The 19,663-nt window shown below is 47.8% G+C and overlaps 1 protein-coding gene across 1 annotated transcript in view; it reads right to left on the reverse strand.

The window, feature by feature from the left end:
• Nucleotides 1–18,383, reverse strand: part of CLCN1 (chloride channel, voltage-sensitive 1) — a 28,581-nt gene extending 10,198 nt beyond the window's left edge. Inside the window, exons 1-13 of the mRNA XM_012650572.1 lie at nt 18,123–18,383; nt 15,277–15,397; nt 14,756–14,887; nt 14,135–14,263; nt 13,793–13,926; nt 12,696–12,773; nt 11,549–11,627; nt 6,041–6,166; nt 5,625–5,709; nt 5,305–5,406; nt 4,903–4,987; nt 4,501–4,650; nt 83–152 (exon numbers count right to left, since the gene is read on the reverse strand). Of these exons, the coding sequence (XP_012506026.1) occupies nt 83–152; nt 4,501–4,650; nt 4,903–4,987; nt 5,305–5,406; nt 5,625–5,709; nt 6,041–6,166; nt 11,549–11,627; nt 12,696–12,773; nt 13,793–13,926; nt 14,135–14,263; nt 14,756–14,887; nt 15,277–15,397; nt 18,123–18,302 (1,471 nt within the window). The 5' untranslated portion in view covers nt 18,303–18,383. The remainder of the gene's footprint in view (nt 1–82; nt 153–4,500; nt 4,651–4,902; nt 4,988–5,304; nt 5,407–5,624; nt 5,710–6,040; nt 6,167–11,548; nt 11,628–12,695; nt 12,774–13,792; nt 13,927–14,134; nt 14,264–14,755; nt 14,888–15,276; nt 15,398–18,122) is intronic.
• Nucleotides 18,384–19,663: the final 1,280 nt, after the last annotated feature.

Raw genomic sequence — 19,663 nt, forward strand, 5'->3', positions numbered from 1 at the left:
CTGCATCCCAGGCCTTTCTTTATTTTTATGGTACCTTAGACTTTAGCTCTCAGTAAGATCTCAGGCTTCCAGCAGAACTTACCTATCACAAACACAGGCATGAAGCCTCCACAGGGTATGGGCATGGTGGTGGCCAAGATGGACATCCAGAACTGGGATGAAAAGAAGCGTCAGATCATAACACCCCCTCAACTCTAGCCACATACATGCACACACCCAACTCCCTTCCTGCTATCCTCCTCCTTCCTGAAGAAATCCTGGGATAGCTAATCCTCCTGGAAGCCACCTTTTCTGTCACCTTTCCTCCAGATCCAAAAACCACAGTGCTCTCAGGCTAAGAGATCACCAAAGACAACACTATAAGAAAGTTCCTCCGATGGCCAATCTAAATCCCTCCTACTTTGAGTGACTATATTCGCCTTTCAGCAATCTATAACAAGGAGTGGAACCCCAGAGAACACCTTTCATTGCCCCAAAAGGACCCTAGCCCACTATACCCATTGAGTCCAGAAAGTTCGCCTCAGCAGAGTAGCCTGAAACTCTTGAAGCTGGAGGACACCTTTTCCTAGTCAGCTTGTGTTTCTGAAAAGGAGCCCCAGTTCTAAGTGGCAGAAACCTTAAAGTCTCAGTGACTTCCTATGTGATTAATTTAGCTTCAATATGGTCATTTACAGAGCTACCTACATGGTGAACCTCACAGGGGAACCCGAAGGGAAGACAGTCCTACCTGAGCCATTTGCTTTGACACCAAATTACCCTATACAAGGATCAAAAATTAGATCTCTCCTGGCCACACTGGAAGGGCAAATTGAGAAAGCCTGATAAATCAGCCCATATAATAGAAAAGATCTCCAAGGACAACTTTGTAAGGTAGTATTCCACTAGAAATTGGGATAATTTTAGCAAAAGCATTATGTACATTATGAGGCAAAGAGTGCAAAAGAATTGAGAAATATAATGGGAAAAGGAATAGTGTTTTGAAACATCTGTAAAGTAAATAAAAGTATGAGAAATAATATAGAAAGTAAACAACAGGTGTATATATCTTCTTCTAAAATAAGTAAGCTGATCTTAGCAAAGGATCTCAAACTAATTAGGCCTAATATGGTAGCAGCTAAAAGTCAAGACAAACTGCTAGGATCAAAGTATTCACGTCTTTGAAATTGCACCAACTGTATTGTAAACTAGTGAGGAATAAATTTCTTAATTTTCTACACCTTAGAAAGAATTCCCCTTAGCCAGGGCTGACCTCAAGAGGCAGTGACAAAGACTGTGACAAAGATTCATCCCAGAAGCTCTGACATGAGGCAAACATATACTTCTTCATGCCAGAATATGACTATTTAAGACAGTTGAGAATTCCCAAGATAAATGTGCAAAATGAAGAGACTATAGACCGAGAGTTCCTTGAGGGCAGAGAATGTATCGTGTTATTTCTGCCTTCCCTCTGCACTGGCAGAGTGCTGAGTAAATGTAGGTAGGTAAGAAGGAAGGAAGGAAGGAAGATAGGCTGGTCAAATATTGATAGTATCCATGCAAAGCAGAAAAAGCTCCTCAATGATAATATTTGCTAAAACATATAAGTTCACCCAGGGGAACTTGTTTAAAATGCTTACGACCAGACCCTGCTAGAATCTACCAAATTAAATCGCCTGGAGACAGGGTTCTCGGCACTTGTATTAACAGTTTAAGCTTCTTAAGCGAATCCAACATTTAACCGATTGAAACCCCTTGAGCTGTCTTGTACCATCCCTTTGGAGTAAGTACATAAGAGCCATAGGGATTTTGCAGGCTCAGATTCATCTGAAAGCTCCAGTAATTCAAAAAATAGGTGACCGATAGGTCTGATTTCAGAGGATAAACTTTAGATTATCCTCCAAGATATGTGTAAGAACAGTAACAGGATCAGAGGACACTGAAGTTGTCAGCTCCTTTAGCACAAAGAACGACATGTGAGATTAACAAACTTCTTTAGCTATTGGCACATGAAAGAAAAGATCCAGAAGTGGTGTGGAAACAACTCCCAAGATTTCAAACACCCAAGTCTAGAGAAACGGGACACTAGCGATGCAGGATCACAGATTCCGCTATATTTAGACTCTTCATGAGGAGGAGTGATAGGAACATCGGCAAAAAGAATTCTACAGAGTCTCAGCCTGTACCTAGAACTTGATGATACAAGGTAGCAATGTTAGACTTACTCAAAGGGAACTGAGAAATTGGAATTACATTCGTACTCACTGTAACAGCTCTTCACTTAGAATATGATGATATTTTCCATGTCTTGAGATTGAGGAAGACAGAAATTCCCTTCATCAATATTACAAAAGAGTTGAGTTGGGACTCTTGCCTGCCTGTACTGATACTGGCAGAAGACCACATAGACTAAATTCAAATCAGACTGTGGAAAAACAGTTCTAGTCATTTTTATATTTTAATTTGGCTATGTATCCTATTTCCCACTTTTCATAAAAAAATAAGGGTAGGGTTATGTGTCGAATGATTAGACAGTGAAAATGCTGGGAAGGAGTGATAACTAAGGAATGTCATGTATTTGTAACAATGAATAGTTTTATGTTTATAAATATTATAGGATATTATAGGCCTGCTGCCAACTGTTGGGCTTGAATATAGCCCAGGAAGTATGTGTTTCTTTCCCTGATACACTTATGGTATAAACATTATCAAGGATGCAATCCAGTGAAAAATTAATAATAGTGACATGTAGTTGAGTCCTTCGATATCATCCAAGTAGGTTTCTCAAAATAAGCTTGAATGTGTGAAGTGGAATCCCAGCATATAGTTGAGAATCGGAGGAGATGGGATGAGGTGTGGGGGAAATGTTGAATAATATATAGTATTTTGTTTCTACAAAACTTTTCAAAACCCTGACATTTTAAAAGTACGTGTGATTGCGTAGTTACCCTATAGCTCAGTCTAGAATAATATCAGAAAAGCAGTTATCGTCATCGGACAATAAACTCTAAGATCCATAAAAACTTGGACTTGGTTACTGCCGATGGGTTTGTCTACTCAACAGTTAATTATGGGAGGTTGGGATTTATAAATTAGAGAAGATGAACTCTGTGATAAAAGTCCAAAAATCAAATCCCTAACAAGACACTGAGAACTTCTTTGTGACAAGAATGTCAAATCTTTTGAGAAAAGAAATAAAAAAGGATTAAATTAATGAAGTGAGTTTGCAAAATATGGACGCTATAGATCCAATTAACCCACCTAGAATGGAATGGGGAAGATCATACACAAATACAGCTTCCAGAAACCCACAGAAAATCCTGAGAATACAAGTCACAGAGAGCTGAAATCTGCTGTGTCAAGCACCTGGTATCTCTAGTCGTAAGATCATTGACAAGTACACTAAAGGAGCAGCAAAAAACAGGAGGAAATTTTAAAATAATTTTTTAAATTGCAAGCATAAGATTAACGAAAGATTAACAATCAAGTAGTATGTACTTGGCACAAAGGAAACGCTTAATAACATTTATTGAATAAATGAACCCACTGTAACCATTACAGTATAAATATGACTTAGTGACTCATATCCTGGGAAATTGTAGATTCATAAAAGGTATCACATATAAATTAACAGCAAGATATGCAAAAGCCTGGAAGTTCAGTATGGACAGAGGTATAAATGAGAACACTAATATACAGGGGAGAAGGTTGGATTATTCAGGCAAGATGTACCATTAGTAAAAAGGCAATCATCAAAAAAGAAAATAAAAAGCAATCAGCATTGTAATAGATGTCACAACCAGGGGTAGAAATAAAAATACCTTGTTTAAGGCAGTAATTGAGAAGTCTATAAATACATGATCCTTGATGATGGGTGGATATGAAAAAAAACTAATATAAAAGAAATCAGCTTTTGTTTCTTAATTGAAGCTAGGAGAAAATGGTTTGAGAATGGCAAAATCCCCACAGCCTCACTACCTAAATAGAGAATAATAACATTTATAAAAATTATTTATAGTCGCTAATAAAATTGATTTAAACATTTTATCTCTTTTGAAATTCTAGAAAAGAGATTACCCACAAGACTAGGGAAAAAATGGATGTGGAAATCATCTAAAAATGAATCATCAGATACATGGAGAATGAAGCACCTCATTATCTAATATGCAGAGGGAGATTTGGTTGATTAATCTGAAGTTTCTACACAGTTATCTATAAAGCTAAATTCTATTTTGTCCCTGTTTACTCGGCTGTAGTGATGGCTTAATAATGTAACAAGTAGACCCATTAGAAGAGTTGAATAACTGTGCCAAACACCACAAACCACGACATGAATGGAGCAATTAACTCAGATACTGGTTCACTGCTATAGACGAGCAACTTAGGCTGTGGTTTCCAAATGATTTCCCTTCAGCTTGGACGAAGACCAGATGAAGTTCTACCGCTTCCTACACTATGCAAACCCTGGGTTCCCAGACTGAAGGTAGATAGGGATTTGGGGTTCAGTAGTGTGGGGAGCAGTACCTTCATGACAAAGAAGAGAGAGATGACGACGACAACATTGACCTGGGGGTGAATCCACACAGCCGACTGGCCCAGGCTCTCAGGGTCTCCCGCGTGTTTCACCCACGTGTTGTTGTCAAACAGAGTGCTGATGGCTTCCCGGGGCATGAGCTGGGAGGGGAAGCAGCAGAGGGGTGTGTGTTCCAGGTATGCTGTGCTTCCTCTTCTTAGGGAGCTGATCCCCCAGCCTCATTACTCAAGGGTCCCTTTGGCACTTTTCTCAGGGAGGATCTACAGATTCTACCTTTGGGCAAAACTACATATGTCCAAAGCCTGAGGGACGTCTGTGCTTCCTCTTTTCCACGTGTTCCTAGTCTTGGCTTAGTGACCTGACCCGCACCCTTAGACTCCCCTAGAGCTGACCTCTCCAGCCATGAATTGACCCATTCCTGGTGGAAAGGTGAATGAGGCGATGACAAAGGTAACAATTCCAGGATACAGCAGGCGGCTGAAAAAGAAACAGAGTTAACCCTACCCCTAACTTAGCCACCCCACAGTGAATGCCACACTGAACTTTGGCAAGCGGAAGTTCCCTATAGTCCTGTAGTCTCAGTTCTTTAAACAAAAAGCATTCTCTTCGCCAAAAAAACAATCTTTAAAGGGGAGAACACACGATTCACCTCCTACCCACAGTATCAAGGCTTCCTCATATTTTAACACAAGCCACCTAAAGGCATCTAATGCCTTCTACAAAGATAAAACGGGAGGAACTCTTGGAGAAACCAGAAAGCAAACGTGTAGGGCAAAAGAAGGGCAGTGACTCACTGCTTAGCAAGAAACTGGCTGAGGGCCTTGTGCTTTCGGACACCGAGCATGACTTGGCGATGCAGATACACGAATACAGCTCCCAGGAACCCGCAGCAAATCCTGAGGGTGTAAGTTACAGACATGAGAGCCTCATCCCTGGGACCTAGCCACTGCCGGGAAGCAGATGTCAGGCTCCCACCTTCCCTTTCCACCCGCCCCCTCTCGACAATTTCCTCTATCCATGCCCACCCCACCTTCCTCCCAGCTTGGGGCCCTTCCAATCCACAGCCTCACCCCAATCCCTGCCCACAACACCCAGAGCTGGTGACCCCACTGACCCAATGACAGCAAAGGCTGGGAGTTCCTGCAGGTCAAAGGGGAAATCCATTCGGAAATTGGTCCTGAACAGGGCAGTGATGGTGACTACAGGATGAAAAGGCAAGAATTACAGTGGCAGCTTCACCAAAATCCAGAGATAGGGAAACAGAGGTCATTAGTGTTAAGGATTAATTCCTCCTCTCTTCCAATCCCAATTCCTCCTCTTCTATTTCATTTCCTTTTTTCCATGCACAACCATTGCTTGGCTGTACTCCCTACTCCGTGACACATATCCTTGTCCTAGACCCAGGGCCTTGGTCCCACTCCCCAAATAATGCCAACCGTTCCTTTTCTGAACTGCCATGCAGAGCTGCCCTCCACACCCCGTCACCAGCATCTCTATTTACACAACCTGCACCGCGGCCTCCCCTGTTACCAGCGTCCTTGTTCCACACCGCCAGCACGCGGAACACAAAGGCACTGAACGTGGCTGCAAAGAATCCTCGCCAGTAGTTCCGAACGGCAAAGTAGGTAGAGGTGACCTCGATGCTAAATAGCACGCCTGTAGGGCACGGAAGCAGGGTCAGGTACAGACACAAGTGCGAGCTCTCTCCCACGCTTCCCTCCCCTGGACCTGAGGAGCTTTTGCTGAAACTTAAATCTGGGCAGAAGTAGCAAAGGAAAGTAGTAATCTCTTGGAGCCTCGTGCTCAAAACCACACACCTGCACAAGCTAGAATTTTCTATTTATTTATTTGTAGACCAGGGATGTGGTTAAACAAGACACAGAGAAGATGAGAAATGAATGGGCCCTCAAACCCTAAAATGTGAGGACCAGGAGGCCATGTCCTCTCCACCCCTAGAATGCAGGGTCAAATGGAGTTCACAATTGTTGGATATTCACGGAGACTTAAAAGTAGTTGAAAAAAATCTGCAGAAAATTTAAAAGAGGGAACAGCTTCCAGAGCAGGTACTCGGCAGAGTTGGCAAGCAGAGCCCAGAATTCATAGAGACTCTCCTTAGCACCTCGCTCCAGTCTTTCCTGCCTCCCCCCATACACCACGGGCTCTGGGGCAACTTTATAAGGAAGAGATAAGAAAAATGGGAGGGGCTTTGTAAGAGATGGCACTGCTCAATATTTCCAGAAAAGAAAGCAAAGGAGTCATACAAATTAAAAACAAAAACAAAAACATAAAAACCCAGACATAGAAGGACCATAGCAGGGGAAAAACCAAGAGGCTAAAGGAAGATAAAAACAACCATGCTTTAGCAAGGCAGGCACGGTAGAAGAAAGCTAGTTGGTAGTCCTAAGTAGTACTGTTCTGTGAGTAGCTGCTGCAGCAGAAAATGAGGGGGTAGATCTACAGAAAAGAGAATGAGGGCTGGTAGGGACAAAGTAAGGAACGAGAACAAAGGGCATAAAAACAACATTCAAGAGATACAAAGAAACAATCTTTAAACAGATTAAGAACTTGGAGGTTGGACTTTGATTAGATGCAAAGTAAAAAGTGATGACAAGAATACCTAAAACCTGGCTAAGCCTCATCTTTACCAAACATGAGAAGTGGAGGTGGGGGAATGTAGCACGTGATTAGATGAGTGGAGAGGAGGCCTGGCCTCAAGGAAACCAGGAACCCAGCAGGTCTCCTCCTTCTCTCCACGGTCTGCCCACGACCCTCCACCTGCTCCCTCTTTGGGCCGCATCCCGCATCCTAGTAATTTTCTTCTCCCTGTTCTATATTCAAAAGTCACATCTCTTGAATCCCTCAGGATGTCCACCTTCTCTTCCATAGGTGTCAGTCAACTAGTTCCATTGAGTCATCCGTGCCAAGGAGATGGTGGCCTCACGGTCACTCCCTCACAGAGCAGCTGCTGCATTTGGGCAGAAGGTTTCTAGTGGTCAGCCCCAAGTCACCTTCTCTGGGAAGCCATCTCGATCCTCCTCTGTAGGCGGAGAATGTCCCTCTCTCATCCTGAACTCAGAATTTTAGGCCATTAGAGCATTTAACATTTCCAGATCCAGTTAGTTATCAGTTTACATTTCTGAGTTACCCCAGGATTAAAAATTCCTTGGAAACCGGCACCTCATACAGTGCCTGGTACATAATCAGGGCTCAGTGCCTATTCTAGGAATGAGCAAGAGACGAGAGAAGAGGAGAGGATGAGGAAGAAAGAGAACAGACAGGGTGGAATTGCAGAGAATGGAGCAAGGCGAGGGGTAACCTGGGACAGACAGAGCTTTGTCAACCGCCCCTTCCACCCTGCTCTTCACATCACCTCAGGTAAGGCAGCTGCCTCTGGACCTACAAGGAGGATTTTTTTTTAATAGGGACAGGATCTCACTCTGTCACCCAGTCTGAAGCACAGTGGTGTGATCATAGCTCACTGCAGCATCAAACTCCGGGCTCAAGCTATCTTCTCACCTCAGTCTCCCGAGTAGCTGGGACACAGGTACATGCCACCATGCCTGGCTAATTTTTTTATTTTTTGTAGAGATGGCATCTCACTATGTTGCCCAGGCTGGTCTCAAACTCCTGGCCTCAAGCAATCCTCCCACCTTGGCCTCTCAAAGTTCTGGGATTACAGGCGTGAACCACTGCGCCTAGCTAGAAGGATTTGACACAGTAGGAATCAGGTAGAGTGAGTCTCTCTCCTTTTCTTTACCAGTAACAAAAGCAAAGTTAGCTTTGATTTGCCTGGGTGTAAACTATCCAACTTATGAATATTTTACAACAATTTTTTGAAATCCTGGGCTGGGTTTTGTTTCTGGGACACTTTCCCTAGCAGTCTGTCACTGTATGCTCCGGAATGAGAGCTCATTTTAATATTAGCCTGAGCCAAACATAAAATGTGCTGCTAAAAGGAAACAAAGCATCGAAAACACAAACAGCTTTTGGAAACTCTCTCATCTCTTAGGCTCTGGGACATCGCTCTCTCCTCCCACTCTGGATTCCTTCTCTGTCTCCTCTGCCGCTCCTGTGCCTCGGCCCAACCCAGGGCTTTGTCTTTGGTCTGCTAATGTTGCTACTCATGGACACACTTTCTCTCGCAATTTCATTTATGCCCCTGGCATCAACTGCACCTATATGCTACTGATTAGCGAAGCCATTTTCCACCCAGTTCCTGAGCTTCAGACTCACCAACCCAGCTGCCCACTTGACATCACCTGGATAAGCCACAGGAACTTTTAACACAATATACTCAAAGTAAAATTTATCCATTTCCCCAGACCTATTTCACTTTCCATATTCTAGTCTTGGTTACTAACACTATCTGCCCCACTGTCCTTGCTGGAAACCTGGGCGGCAGCCTAGATGCCTCCTTCTCTCTCATCCCTCATATCCTCACAGAAAACCTATCATCAAGCTGCAGCAATTTTATTTTTTAACTCTCACATTTATCATCCTCTTCTCTATCTCTTCTGCCTCTGCCCAGTTCAGTCTCTGATCATCATCAGGACTATGACAATTGTCTTCTTGTTAATCTTTACTTAATCCTGATAATCCACAGGCCAATTCTATCCTGTGCACATCTGCCAGAGGGACGGGATGGACATTTAAAGCTGGCCATGTCACTTCCTTGTTCAAAATTCTTTCATGGCTTCACTTCACCCATGACAGCGTTTCCCAAAATCAGACCTGTGAGATACTACAAATCCCGTGAGGCGGACCCTGCAAAGGGGCTCTACGGGAAATACTGTGCTGGAGCCAAATTCACAGGGCATGTCAGTGTAGCCAACGTTCTGGTAACTTCTCCAGTTTAAAAAACTATCTGTTTAGACAAGCATTTTCCAACTGATTTGACCTTGGAGCCATTTTTACACATTACGTCTATTAACACCATGAAGAACTGTGTTCTGCAAAACACATTTGTGCAACTCCTAGCCTAGAGAACAAAATCTACATTCTTGTGCGTGGCCTATGGGAGCCTTCATAATTCAGCCCCCGTTTACCTGTCCAGACTCATTTCCTGCTATTCCTTCCCCGGCATTCCCTAGTAAAACTCATTTACTGTCATGAGAGTTTCCAGACCTTGACTCTGCAGTGCTGTTTTCTCTGTCCAGAATACCTACCCAGACCGTCTTCCTTGCAAGTTCCTGCTTATTTAAGCCTCACATCAAACACTACCTCTTTTGTGAAGTTTCGCTGGCTCCCCCAGGCAGCTTAGCAGAAGGTTGTCACCACACTTTGCCCAGGCTGCCACTGAGACACGTATCTGAGTGGGCTGTGATGATGTGTTTGTCTGTCTAGCCTTTCAGCTACGAGCACCCTGAGGGTGCAGCGTCGGCACAGCGCCTGGCACATAACAGGAGCGAGATGTTTGCTGTTTTAGTAGAACGTTGAATTATATTCCTTTCATTGGTGTAAGCAATGCTTAATTGTAAGCAATTAAGTTGACTACATAGTTAATAAATTATTTTAATGCTAATATTTTTCTTTCAGAAAAATATTGAATATTCATAAAAAACAAATTAAATAATACCACCTGCAAATACATTTATCATTTAATACTTAATGCAAACAGCCTAAACTTTTAAGTGCTTAACAATATCTGGTGTCAAGAGCAACGTTTTATCTGTAACTTTCCTGTGGTCTTTACTTTTCCCACACTCGACACAAGACCACAAAGAACCTTCCTGATTCATCTCAGAAATTCCAGTTTTATAAGGAATATGCATATGCTCCTCACTTTAAAGAATCTGGCTGAGTAAAAACAAAACAAAACAACAAAATTCTTCCTGTCTAAAAATATTCTTTTGACCTTCCGGATTTGGAAGACTGAAGAGTAAATAAAGGTGACAGTGGGTATAAATATAAGTGTGAACGTTTAACATGTGTGGAAATTCAAACACACCATCCTCCCCTGACAGGGACTAATGACTTTAATGACCAGAGCTGAGGACAGAAGTGCAAACAGGATGCTGCGATGCATTTGCTAACTTGATCTCCTTATGCTGTGCGCCTTGGCATGGTGCTAGCACAAGTTAGCGTGATACATGCTCATTAACTTCAAACTCTTATCCACATATCATTCTGAGCCAAGTCATTTAGCTACGTGGAAGACTCCTCTATGAAAAGACTGATTATATTTTCATTATTGAAAAGAAATCTCTCACAGCTGGTCATTTAAGAAGCACATGCCCTTCCCGCAATTTTGTTTTTTCAGTTGTCAACTTGGGGTCCTTTTATCAATGATGAAGCCAATGAATGATCTATGTAATCCTTATCCTGTTAATCCGGCTACAGCTGATTTTGATGAGTAAATAAACAGATACAACTGCTTTCTCTGACCACACCCATTAGTCAGTCATCCATGATAAAGAAAATAACCTGATAGATCAGTGTTTGCCTCATACGTGTGGAAAAAGCTAAACTCAACTTTAAATTGCTATCAAGGAACAATTATCCTTCAACCCCCCCCCCCCCCCACTAAGTATTCCTCATTGAAAGCTTACCATTAATCTAAATAAGGTCCAGCTAAACTCTCATGTCCTTAACAAAGCACAACAAAATGTAAATTTTCCCTTGGAGAAGGAAGCTCATAGAGTCCCCTGTTACGAGGTGTAATAAGTGCAGGGCAAAAAATATCCAACAGCACAAATAGATTTTAATATAAGTGGGGGAAGTCTCCCTGGAGACTGCCTGGGTTTCAACTCCCGGCTCCACAACTTACTAACAGAATGACCTTGCTCAAGTCACTCACCTCCTCTATAGTTCAGTTCTCTTCTCTTCCTCCTCTGTAATACCTGTCTCATACAGCTTTAGGCAGGAATACATGTAAAGTGTTTAAAATGCTGCCTGGCACATAGTAAATGCTCACTGAAAGTTAGCTTTTCTTTCTACAGTGAGTAACCTGGTGATGCTAGCACATGTGGATGCTGACTAGAAGTGTTCTGGGAGCCAGGCCCGGCAAGCCGGCTGATACGGGAAGGATCAATCACTTGCCTCCGAGAGGTGTCCCGAAACAACAGCCAACTCCGACAGCACAGCCCACCGTCAGGATGTCAGCATAATAGTATGGCTGCTACTGGGGGAGAGACAGACAGAGACAGGTAGAGGAGAGGCAAGGGACAGACAGAGGATAGGAGAACAAGCAGGGAGGGGGAGTGAAGCAGAATAAGAGGCCTAAGTCACAGAGAATCATCTGGTCCCATTGCCCCTATGATTCCCATTGCCCCAGGCCAGGAGAAACTCAGTGAGTTTGGCAAACAGGAAGTGACCTTGTAACGCAAGGCCCAAAGTAGGAAATGAAATAACAGTTAGGCAAATATATGACAGGCAAGTAAGTCAATAAATGATGACCAGAGAGGGGCTGGACATGGGGACATTCATGGTGAGAAGTGGCAACAGCACGAAACAGCAAGGACTCCAGACCGAGCAGCACCAATAAGACCTGCACCAAACAGTAACCAGCCTCGAAAGAACACGCAGTCCTTTGGTGGAAAAATACAGGTGTCTGAAGCCTGGGGGCTGTGATCCATGGTCACTCCCTGGATGCCCACCCCAAAGCTTGTGGCAGCCACCCAACCCCCCTTCCAAGTCTTGCTCAGGCAACGAGGGTAGGGAGGAAGTGAAACTTGCCTCCAATGGGGGCCGCAAAGCAGCATCCCACGCCCACCGCGCAGGCCGACACCAGGAGATCAAGCTGCCCAGGCACGGTCTGCAACAGAGAAGCACGCGGACCAGACGAGGAGAGTGGAGGCAGGGGCAGGCGGGGTGGGGGTCTGGAGCCACAAATGTACGGGGCAGCACAGGAGGGAAACGTGGAGGGAACCAACACAGAGGGCGTGCTGTGGACTCTCGGGGGTAGTGCAGGAGCAGACAGGGGCCAGGCCACCGTGTAGGGACACAGGTCAAGAAGGGGTGGGCATTAGGACAGGCACAGGCTACAGAGGCATTATGTGGTTACATGGCTGGAGTAGACGGGTGGGGGGCTGGAGAAGAAGGGAGCGTGGATTAGTGCGATGCCCCCTTCAGCGACACGGCCAGCCCAGAACAGAGGCAGCCCTCTTGCTTTCCCGACACCCTGCACCCACACAGCCGATTCCTTCTGCCAACCGGCCCCTGCCTCATGTCACTGTCTCCACCTTACCTCATAGACCCCACAGAACACGGACATGAACTTGCTGAGGACGGCGGCACAGATGCTGGCAATGTGGACGAAGGGGCCCTGAGAGGGAGGAGGAGAGTGAGAGGGCAGGAGTCAGAGCCGCCGGGAGGGTTTGTCACAGTCACTGCACTAATGCTCCAGGCACTGTAGTAGGCACCGGAAACACAGAAGACAGACAGACAGAACCTTGCCCTCCCAGAGCTCCAGCCCAGCGGGGAGGCAGATGGTAAACCAGTATGTTACCCTTTGCTATGAAGAAAATCAGGGCAGAGAGACGGGGGAGGGGGAGGCTGGTGGGTCGTGTGTTTAGATAAGAGGGTCCAGGGGCCTCCCAAGCCAGGTCCAATTTGGTAGTGCCGTGAACGAAGTGGGGAGTGAGCAGCACCTGCAGGAGCCCTGAGCAGAGCCCAGCACAGAGGGGTGGAGGGTTGAAGAAACACAGGGGAGAGGCAGAAGGCTGGAGAGAGAGGAAGAACCAGAGCCCCAGGGCCTCCCAAGCCAGTAAGAAGTTCAGATTTTATTTTAGGTGGGATGGAAAGCCATTAGGAAGTTCCTGCCCAGAGGTCAGACGTGGCTGGTTCCAGTTTTAAAAGATGAGCCTGGCTGCCAGGTGGAGGGGGGCAAGGACGGGCATGAGCCTAGGCCTGAAGGAGGCCTGAGTGTGCAGCCTTGAAAACAGCACAGTCTCTTTCTCCGGCTCAGTTTTCTCAGATCCGTGCAAGGGAACCAGTCTGGAGTATCGCTAAGGCAGGGTTCTCAACTAGGGGAGGCTGTGTCCCCAGGGGCCATTTGTCAATGTGTGGAGACATGCTGGTTGTCACAACTGGGGTGCTACTGGCATCTGGGGGTCAGAGGCCGGGGATGCTGCTAACTATCCCACTGTGCACAGGACAGCCCCCACAGCAGAGCTTCTCCCACCCAGCTCTGATGTTTTTGTCATTAGATCCCAAGCCGAGGACGTTCCAAAGCATTTCCCCTCCCTCGTGCCCCCGGCCTGGCCTAGCCCCATCCCCCACAGCCCACTTCTGCTCCCACAGCACCCTCTAGATTCGCTGCCGAGTGCCCCTCCCAGCTCACACCTCTTTTCCCACAGGGATGCCACTGCCCAGCCCCGCGGTCAGGGCGACAACCTTGGCCACAAAGGCCTTGAGCGTGAGATATTCCTTCAGGACAACCCCACGAAGTATAGTCTTCATTTCAGGGATTCCAGAGCCTAAAAGGGTTAAAAGATTTTGTGCAGGCTCAAGGTGGAGGTTAAAAGGGAGCCGAAGGTGGAAATGGGGAGCGGGGAGGGCGGAGGGGCTGTAGGCGGAGGATGACGGTGAGCAGGGCCAGGGCTGTAAGCGGGGAAGGGGTGGGAGGAGACAGAGTGGACCTTCTCAGGCCACCCAGATCATGTTGGTCTGGTAGAAGGTCCTCACCAACAGCCTGGGGAGAGATGAGGTGGCAAAAGAGGGCGCTGAAGAGGATGAGGATGAGCGGGAAGGTGACCCAGACCAGGAACTGCAGGGGAAGGCTGGGCTGCATCTGCGCATAGGTCCACTTGTAAGCTGTGGAGACATGCCTGGGGTTAGGGCGGGCGAGGGGCCACGTGCCCCGTGTGTTCTCATGCCAGGGTTGCTCCATGCGCCCCTCCTGAGATGGTACCACTTTCATTTTACACGTGGAAAACCTGAGTCGTGGGAGGTGAAGAGGCCTGCAAATCACACTCGAGTGCTGGGGCTACAGGAGCCTGGTTAGAGGCCATCGCGTGACCGGCCTCCCAGTGTGTCCAGAACTGAGGGGTTCCTGGGACTCAGGGCGTTCAGTGCTGAAACTGGGACAGTCCCGTGGAGACTGGGGAGTTGGTCACTGTACTAGAGGGGCACTCAGCTTGGGTGGCAGCGGGTAGAACGGGCACGAGAAGTGGATGTGGGTCTGAGTCTCGTCTTGTCTGGGGCTGGAGTCCCGCGTGAGCCCCTCTGTGCACATCCGCCTCCCCGAACACACCCGAAGTAGAAACCCTAGAAATGGCTGAGAGCAAAGGTCCAGGTTGAACCTACCCTGCAGGCTTTTGGCACTGACGTAGTCCATGCTCCAGCTGACCAGAGCCATCAGCAGTCCCAGAAGCACCAGAAAGATCCAGTCTTCCCCTAACTTTCTTCTCACCACGAGTCCCAGACGGCGGACACAATCTAGGAAGAGAAAAGGGTAAAAAACAAGAGACAAGCAGCTAACCAGTCACTACCGTGGGTGCAGGACTCGAGAGCGGAGGGGAGGGGTTGGGCCCTAAGGTCTGTGTGTTCATCTCATTCCCTGCATTTCTCTGCCTCTCTGCCACCTGCTGCCTCTGCAGAAGGCACCAAAGTCCAACTCCCCATGAATACTTGAATTCCTTTCTAACACTCTTGTTTCTTGAGGTTGGGGGAGGGATAGCAGGGAGCAGGCAAAGTGTGGAGGTGGGGAGAGTCCTTAATACTCAGAGGAGGCTTTTGGGGGGCGTATGTGCAATGGGACACCCAGGTTATTCTCCTAATCCTGGTACCTCCTAGTCCAGATTCCTTTATTCCTCAGTCCCCATCACCTTGACATTTGGAATAGTGATCCTCATCCTTGCTGTCCAGGGTTGAACTGGAGCCCGTCTTCTTGGACATCCCCGTGCCCCGCACCCTGTCTGAGACCTGTTCTTTGTGATGGCCATAGATCTGGAGAGAGGGAGAAAGGTCAATGTCTGTCTTGTTGAAGAGTAAAAAAGAGGGTGACAGCACAGAGACTCACAAATTGAAGAGGAATCACTTCTCTGAACCCTGGCTTTTGGGGACTGCATGCAGGGTCACCTCCTGGTCACCCCTTGTGGTCACCCCTGCCCTCAACTCTCCACTCTCCATCCCTGCAGCTCCCACTCTTCACCCTCGTCCGTCCTTCCCACCTTCTTTCCACTCATTCCGTGACCTGTTGTCACCTTGGCCTATGGAAGCCTTCACCTAGGAGGCCAATTTCCACTTTGAAGCAGAGACACGGAGAACCGTGCTGAGCCGGGACTGTATGAACCGGGTGTTCCATGCTTTCTGTGTGTCTCACCCTTTCCCCAGGTCACTCTGCATTGCCCTTCCTGCTAAGGGGCCGAACGTGGACAGCCTGAGGACAGACTGGCCTTGCTAGCAGATGACTCTTGGTTGCCCTTTGCCTTAGTGCGTCTGGCCTTCCTTAAGAAACCTCGTGTCCTCTGTCAAGCTTAGGTAAAGCCCATCTTCCTCATCTCCCGGTGCTTGTACACACAAACAGGAACCAGCCCCGCCCAACAAGGCAAGTCCATCTACTTCTTCCCAAAGCGAGATAATCAGCCCCCACCAACACGTAAGGAGGGCGGAGCGGCACCCCTCAGGCCTGGTGCCCTTCCCGCGCGTCCTGCCGTGAGGCATGTGTGTTTTCTTGGGCCATGTTCGAATTCTGCCCGCTGTTGGCTCGCCCTACTCCCACTATGCTCACTGTCCTCTGGGGCCGGGGTCAGGCCAGGCCATGTTGCTGATTCTAGGAGAACCTGAGTAGGAGAGATCTGATTTCACAATACAAGCAGCAAAGTTTTATGCCTCAGTCCCAAACAGGCACGCACTAATCACCCTGCTCATGGTATGTCTTCTGGGTTAGTGACACAGAGACGCAGTATTTCCCTCCAAACCCTACCTGGAACCCAGAGAGAGAAGACACTCCCAGTGGAAGTCAGACAGCAAGGCTATCTCAGCTCGCTGAGGTCCCAGGCCAGTGGAAATTAGGAGGGGGGGCTTCATATTATATACCTGGGCTGGGAAAACACGACGGCAGCCAGATCTGTCCTGGCTGGTCCAGTGATATCCACTACGCCAGGGCAGGGATAGGAGAGGAGTATGGAGAAATCAAACCTCAAGTCCGCGACTGATGCGGTGTCCGGGATTTGTTAAAGGACTCCAGTTTGTGCAGAGGGGAGAGGGAACGAGAGGGAAGAACGGATGAAACAATATTGACAAAGTGTTGACAACTGTTGGATACTTGGGGGTTCATTATACCATTCTATTTTTGTGTAAGTCTGGAGTTTTCCACAATAAAAATTAAACAAATAAACACTTAAATCCAAACTCCTCTCTGTTCTTTCAAGGCTCTGTGGAAACCAGCCCAACCCTCCTCCCCTAAACTAACTCACCATTGCTTTCCAACATGAAGCTTCATGCTTGCTTGGCCAGTTCACTGTCGCCAGAAAGGGCCATGACTGCACTTTTACTCAAGTTGTCGTCCCACCCACGTTTGCCCACGTGCACAGGTGAGAGTGAGCCAGAGGAGGGGTCTTCCTGTGCACCCCCAGTATTGAAAGGTGTAGGTCAGACCCCACCATCTCCAGGGAGCCTTCCTAATGCACTATTCTGGCCTACACCGACCTTTATGTCCCCGCTTCCCAACTGAGTCCCTCGTGCTGCCTTTGCAACTGCCCTTGGGAGCCAGGCAGGGACTGAGAGTGGATCCTCTTGACCGGGAGCTGAGGTCACCTGCACGGCCCACCCCTCAGATTCCAAAGGGGCAGTAGGCTGCGCATTAGCAAAAACCCTGTTAAACTCTAACCTCCTGCTCCTAGACACATTTCATCCTCTGTCGCACCCTGCGTTCTTTGGTGTGAGAGGCACACTGACTTATTAAATGTGACCTGTACATTTTCGCATGACAATTTCACAATCTTTCTTTTAGCTGTGTCCATCCCCACTACCCTTTCCTAGGTGTCTGTAACCCACCAATTCCAACCCCTGGACGATACTCATCCCTGGACACCCCTAATTAATTTGCAAGCTCCTGTCACTGGGATCACATCTCTGCACCTTTACAGGTGCCTAACACGCCACAGGTTCTTACTTGATCATCTTGCCACCTGAAAGCTTGATTACATTTCTCTGCTCATTTTGACATTGGTAGGACTTTGATCATTGATATGCAACTCAGTCTGTTTTCTCCACTTGTCCCAACTCCTTTCTTTTGCCTGCTGCAGAGGGTTCATTTGTGTGTGTGTTCTGCCAAGGGTCTCGGTGGCAATCTGGTGGCGTGTGGGTGAGGGTGAGGGTGGGGGAGACAGCTTGCAGCACACAGCAGCGTGGGCCCCTACACAAACCACTGCACATAGGTTATGTAAGCACGAGTGAGCCATGCGTGTGTGGCACTGCCATTTCCCCACAAGGTTGGGGATTCTGTTAGTAAGGCTGTATAAAAGTGCACATATGCCCAAGTGCATACTTAGGTGAGCCCAGACCCTTGAAAGATTTTCCTATTTTGAACACATTACCATGTGCTTTTTCTAAGTTAAAAAAGAAAAGTAACACTGCTCCCTCTGTTCATGCAGTTCCTAATTTTCACCAATCTCTGGCACTACCGTCTGCCCTAATCCACGGCTCCCCCTCCCCTTAAGGACTTTACCTGCGTGGGGTGGACGCTGTGGCGGGGGCCTGCGTCCTTCCGGAGCCTGTGCTGAAGGCCCCCGTTCTCGGAGGGCAGTCCGTAGCTGGTGCAATGCTCGAAGGGCATGTACTGGTACTGGGGGTCACTACCCCACCAGCTTTGTTCCCCCCCACGCTGCTGTGACTTGGATGGCTCCATGCCCCCACCCCCCAGGCCCCGGCCAGGCTTTGGCCTGCTTGCCCCCGTCCTCCCCCCAGTGTAGCTCCTTAAGCCTCTGCTCTTGCTGTCCCCAAGGCGTCTGGGGCAGCATGCCCACCTCCAGCTATTTATAGGCCCCTCTCCGTCACATGACCCCCCCATTGCCACATCTGATCTGCTTGGGGTCGAAGCAGGTGTAAGAGCAGTGCAGGGTGGGGGCTGGGAGAGGACCTGAGGGACAGCCCCACAGGGAATTCCCTCCACCGAGCCAGCAGCATCGTCCCCCTCCTTAGTCACCAGTAGGCTTCCAGCCCCATGTCACTGATCCCTCTATAAATATCGCACGGACGAGGATAGGAAACTGCTGAGTTTGCTCTTAAACCTGCGTGCAGAGACGGGCCTGCTCCGAAGCCCTCCACGTTGCCCACCTCTTTTTCAGCATGTAGAAGGTGAGGGTGGGTGCTGGATGGAGTGTCTCTATGGTCTGGAAGCCTTGGAGCATTAACTCACCTGGCAGAGTAACTGGTGCCTCTCTGCCATCTCTCTCTGTTGGCTTGTTCCCGGCTCTGTGAACCCCCGGGATTGAGTCCTCGTCTGCATCGTAAACTTCTGTCTGGCCAGCTCTCCCAACCCTTCCCGTTTCCAGTTTTCTCCTCCAGCTCTCTGCCCTCCTGCTGCCAGAGGCTGCTAATGACACCTGGTGCCACCCCTGGATCCCACCCTTTGCACCCACTGGGTGTGGCAGGCTTGTGGGAAGCAGGGGTGACAGCTCTGGGTTCTGGCATTTCACCCACTTCCCAGACTGATAAGTGTCAGACACAACGCCAACCTGCATTTACGGGGAGGACCTGAGCTTCCATCTGGACTGCGGAGCACCCACCATAGCCCCATCAGCACAGATAACAGGGGAGAGGGGAAGTAGGCCAGAGGCACAGGGGCGGTGGGGGTGGCAAGGGTGTGAGGGCTTCTCATGACAAGCTGACAAACGAGAAAGATGATGGGGAAGTACTTTCTGTTATTCTTCCCTTTTCAGGCCAATAAATAATTTTTGGCCAAGGACAAACTATTAATATCTGGCATCACATTTTTTCCAACATTTTTCCTAAGACATCCCTTCCCTATGAACTCCTCACTATAGAAGTAAAGTTATAAATTGAGCCAAAGTGAAGTTTAGTATCCATCACCAAGTGGGGTCTATCTCAAGACAATCCAAGGGACCAAACAGTTTCATCAGGAAAATGCAAATCAAACTCACAATAAGGCATCATTTCACCTCTGTTAGGATGGCTATTATCAAAAAGCCAAAAGAGGCCGGGCGCGGTGGCTCACGCCTGTAATCCTAGCACTCTGGGAGGCCGAGG

Source organism: Propithecus coquereli, unplaced genomic scaffold, assembly GCF_000956105.1.
Source record: "Propithecus coquereli isolate 6110/MARCELLA unplaced genomic scaffold, Pcoq_1.0 Scaffold334, whole genome shotgun sequence".
Classification (NCBI taxonomy): domain Eukaryota; kingdom Metazoa; phylum Chordata; class Mammalia; order Primates; family Indriidae; genus Propithecus; species Propithecus coquereli.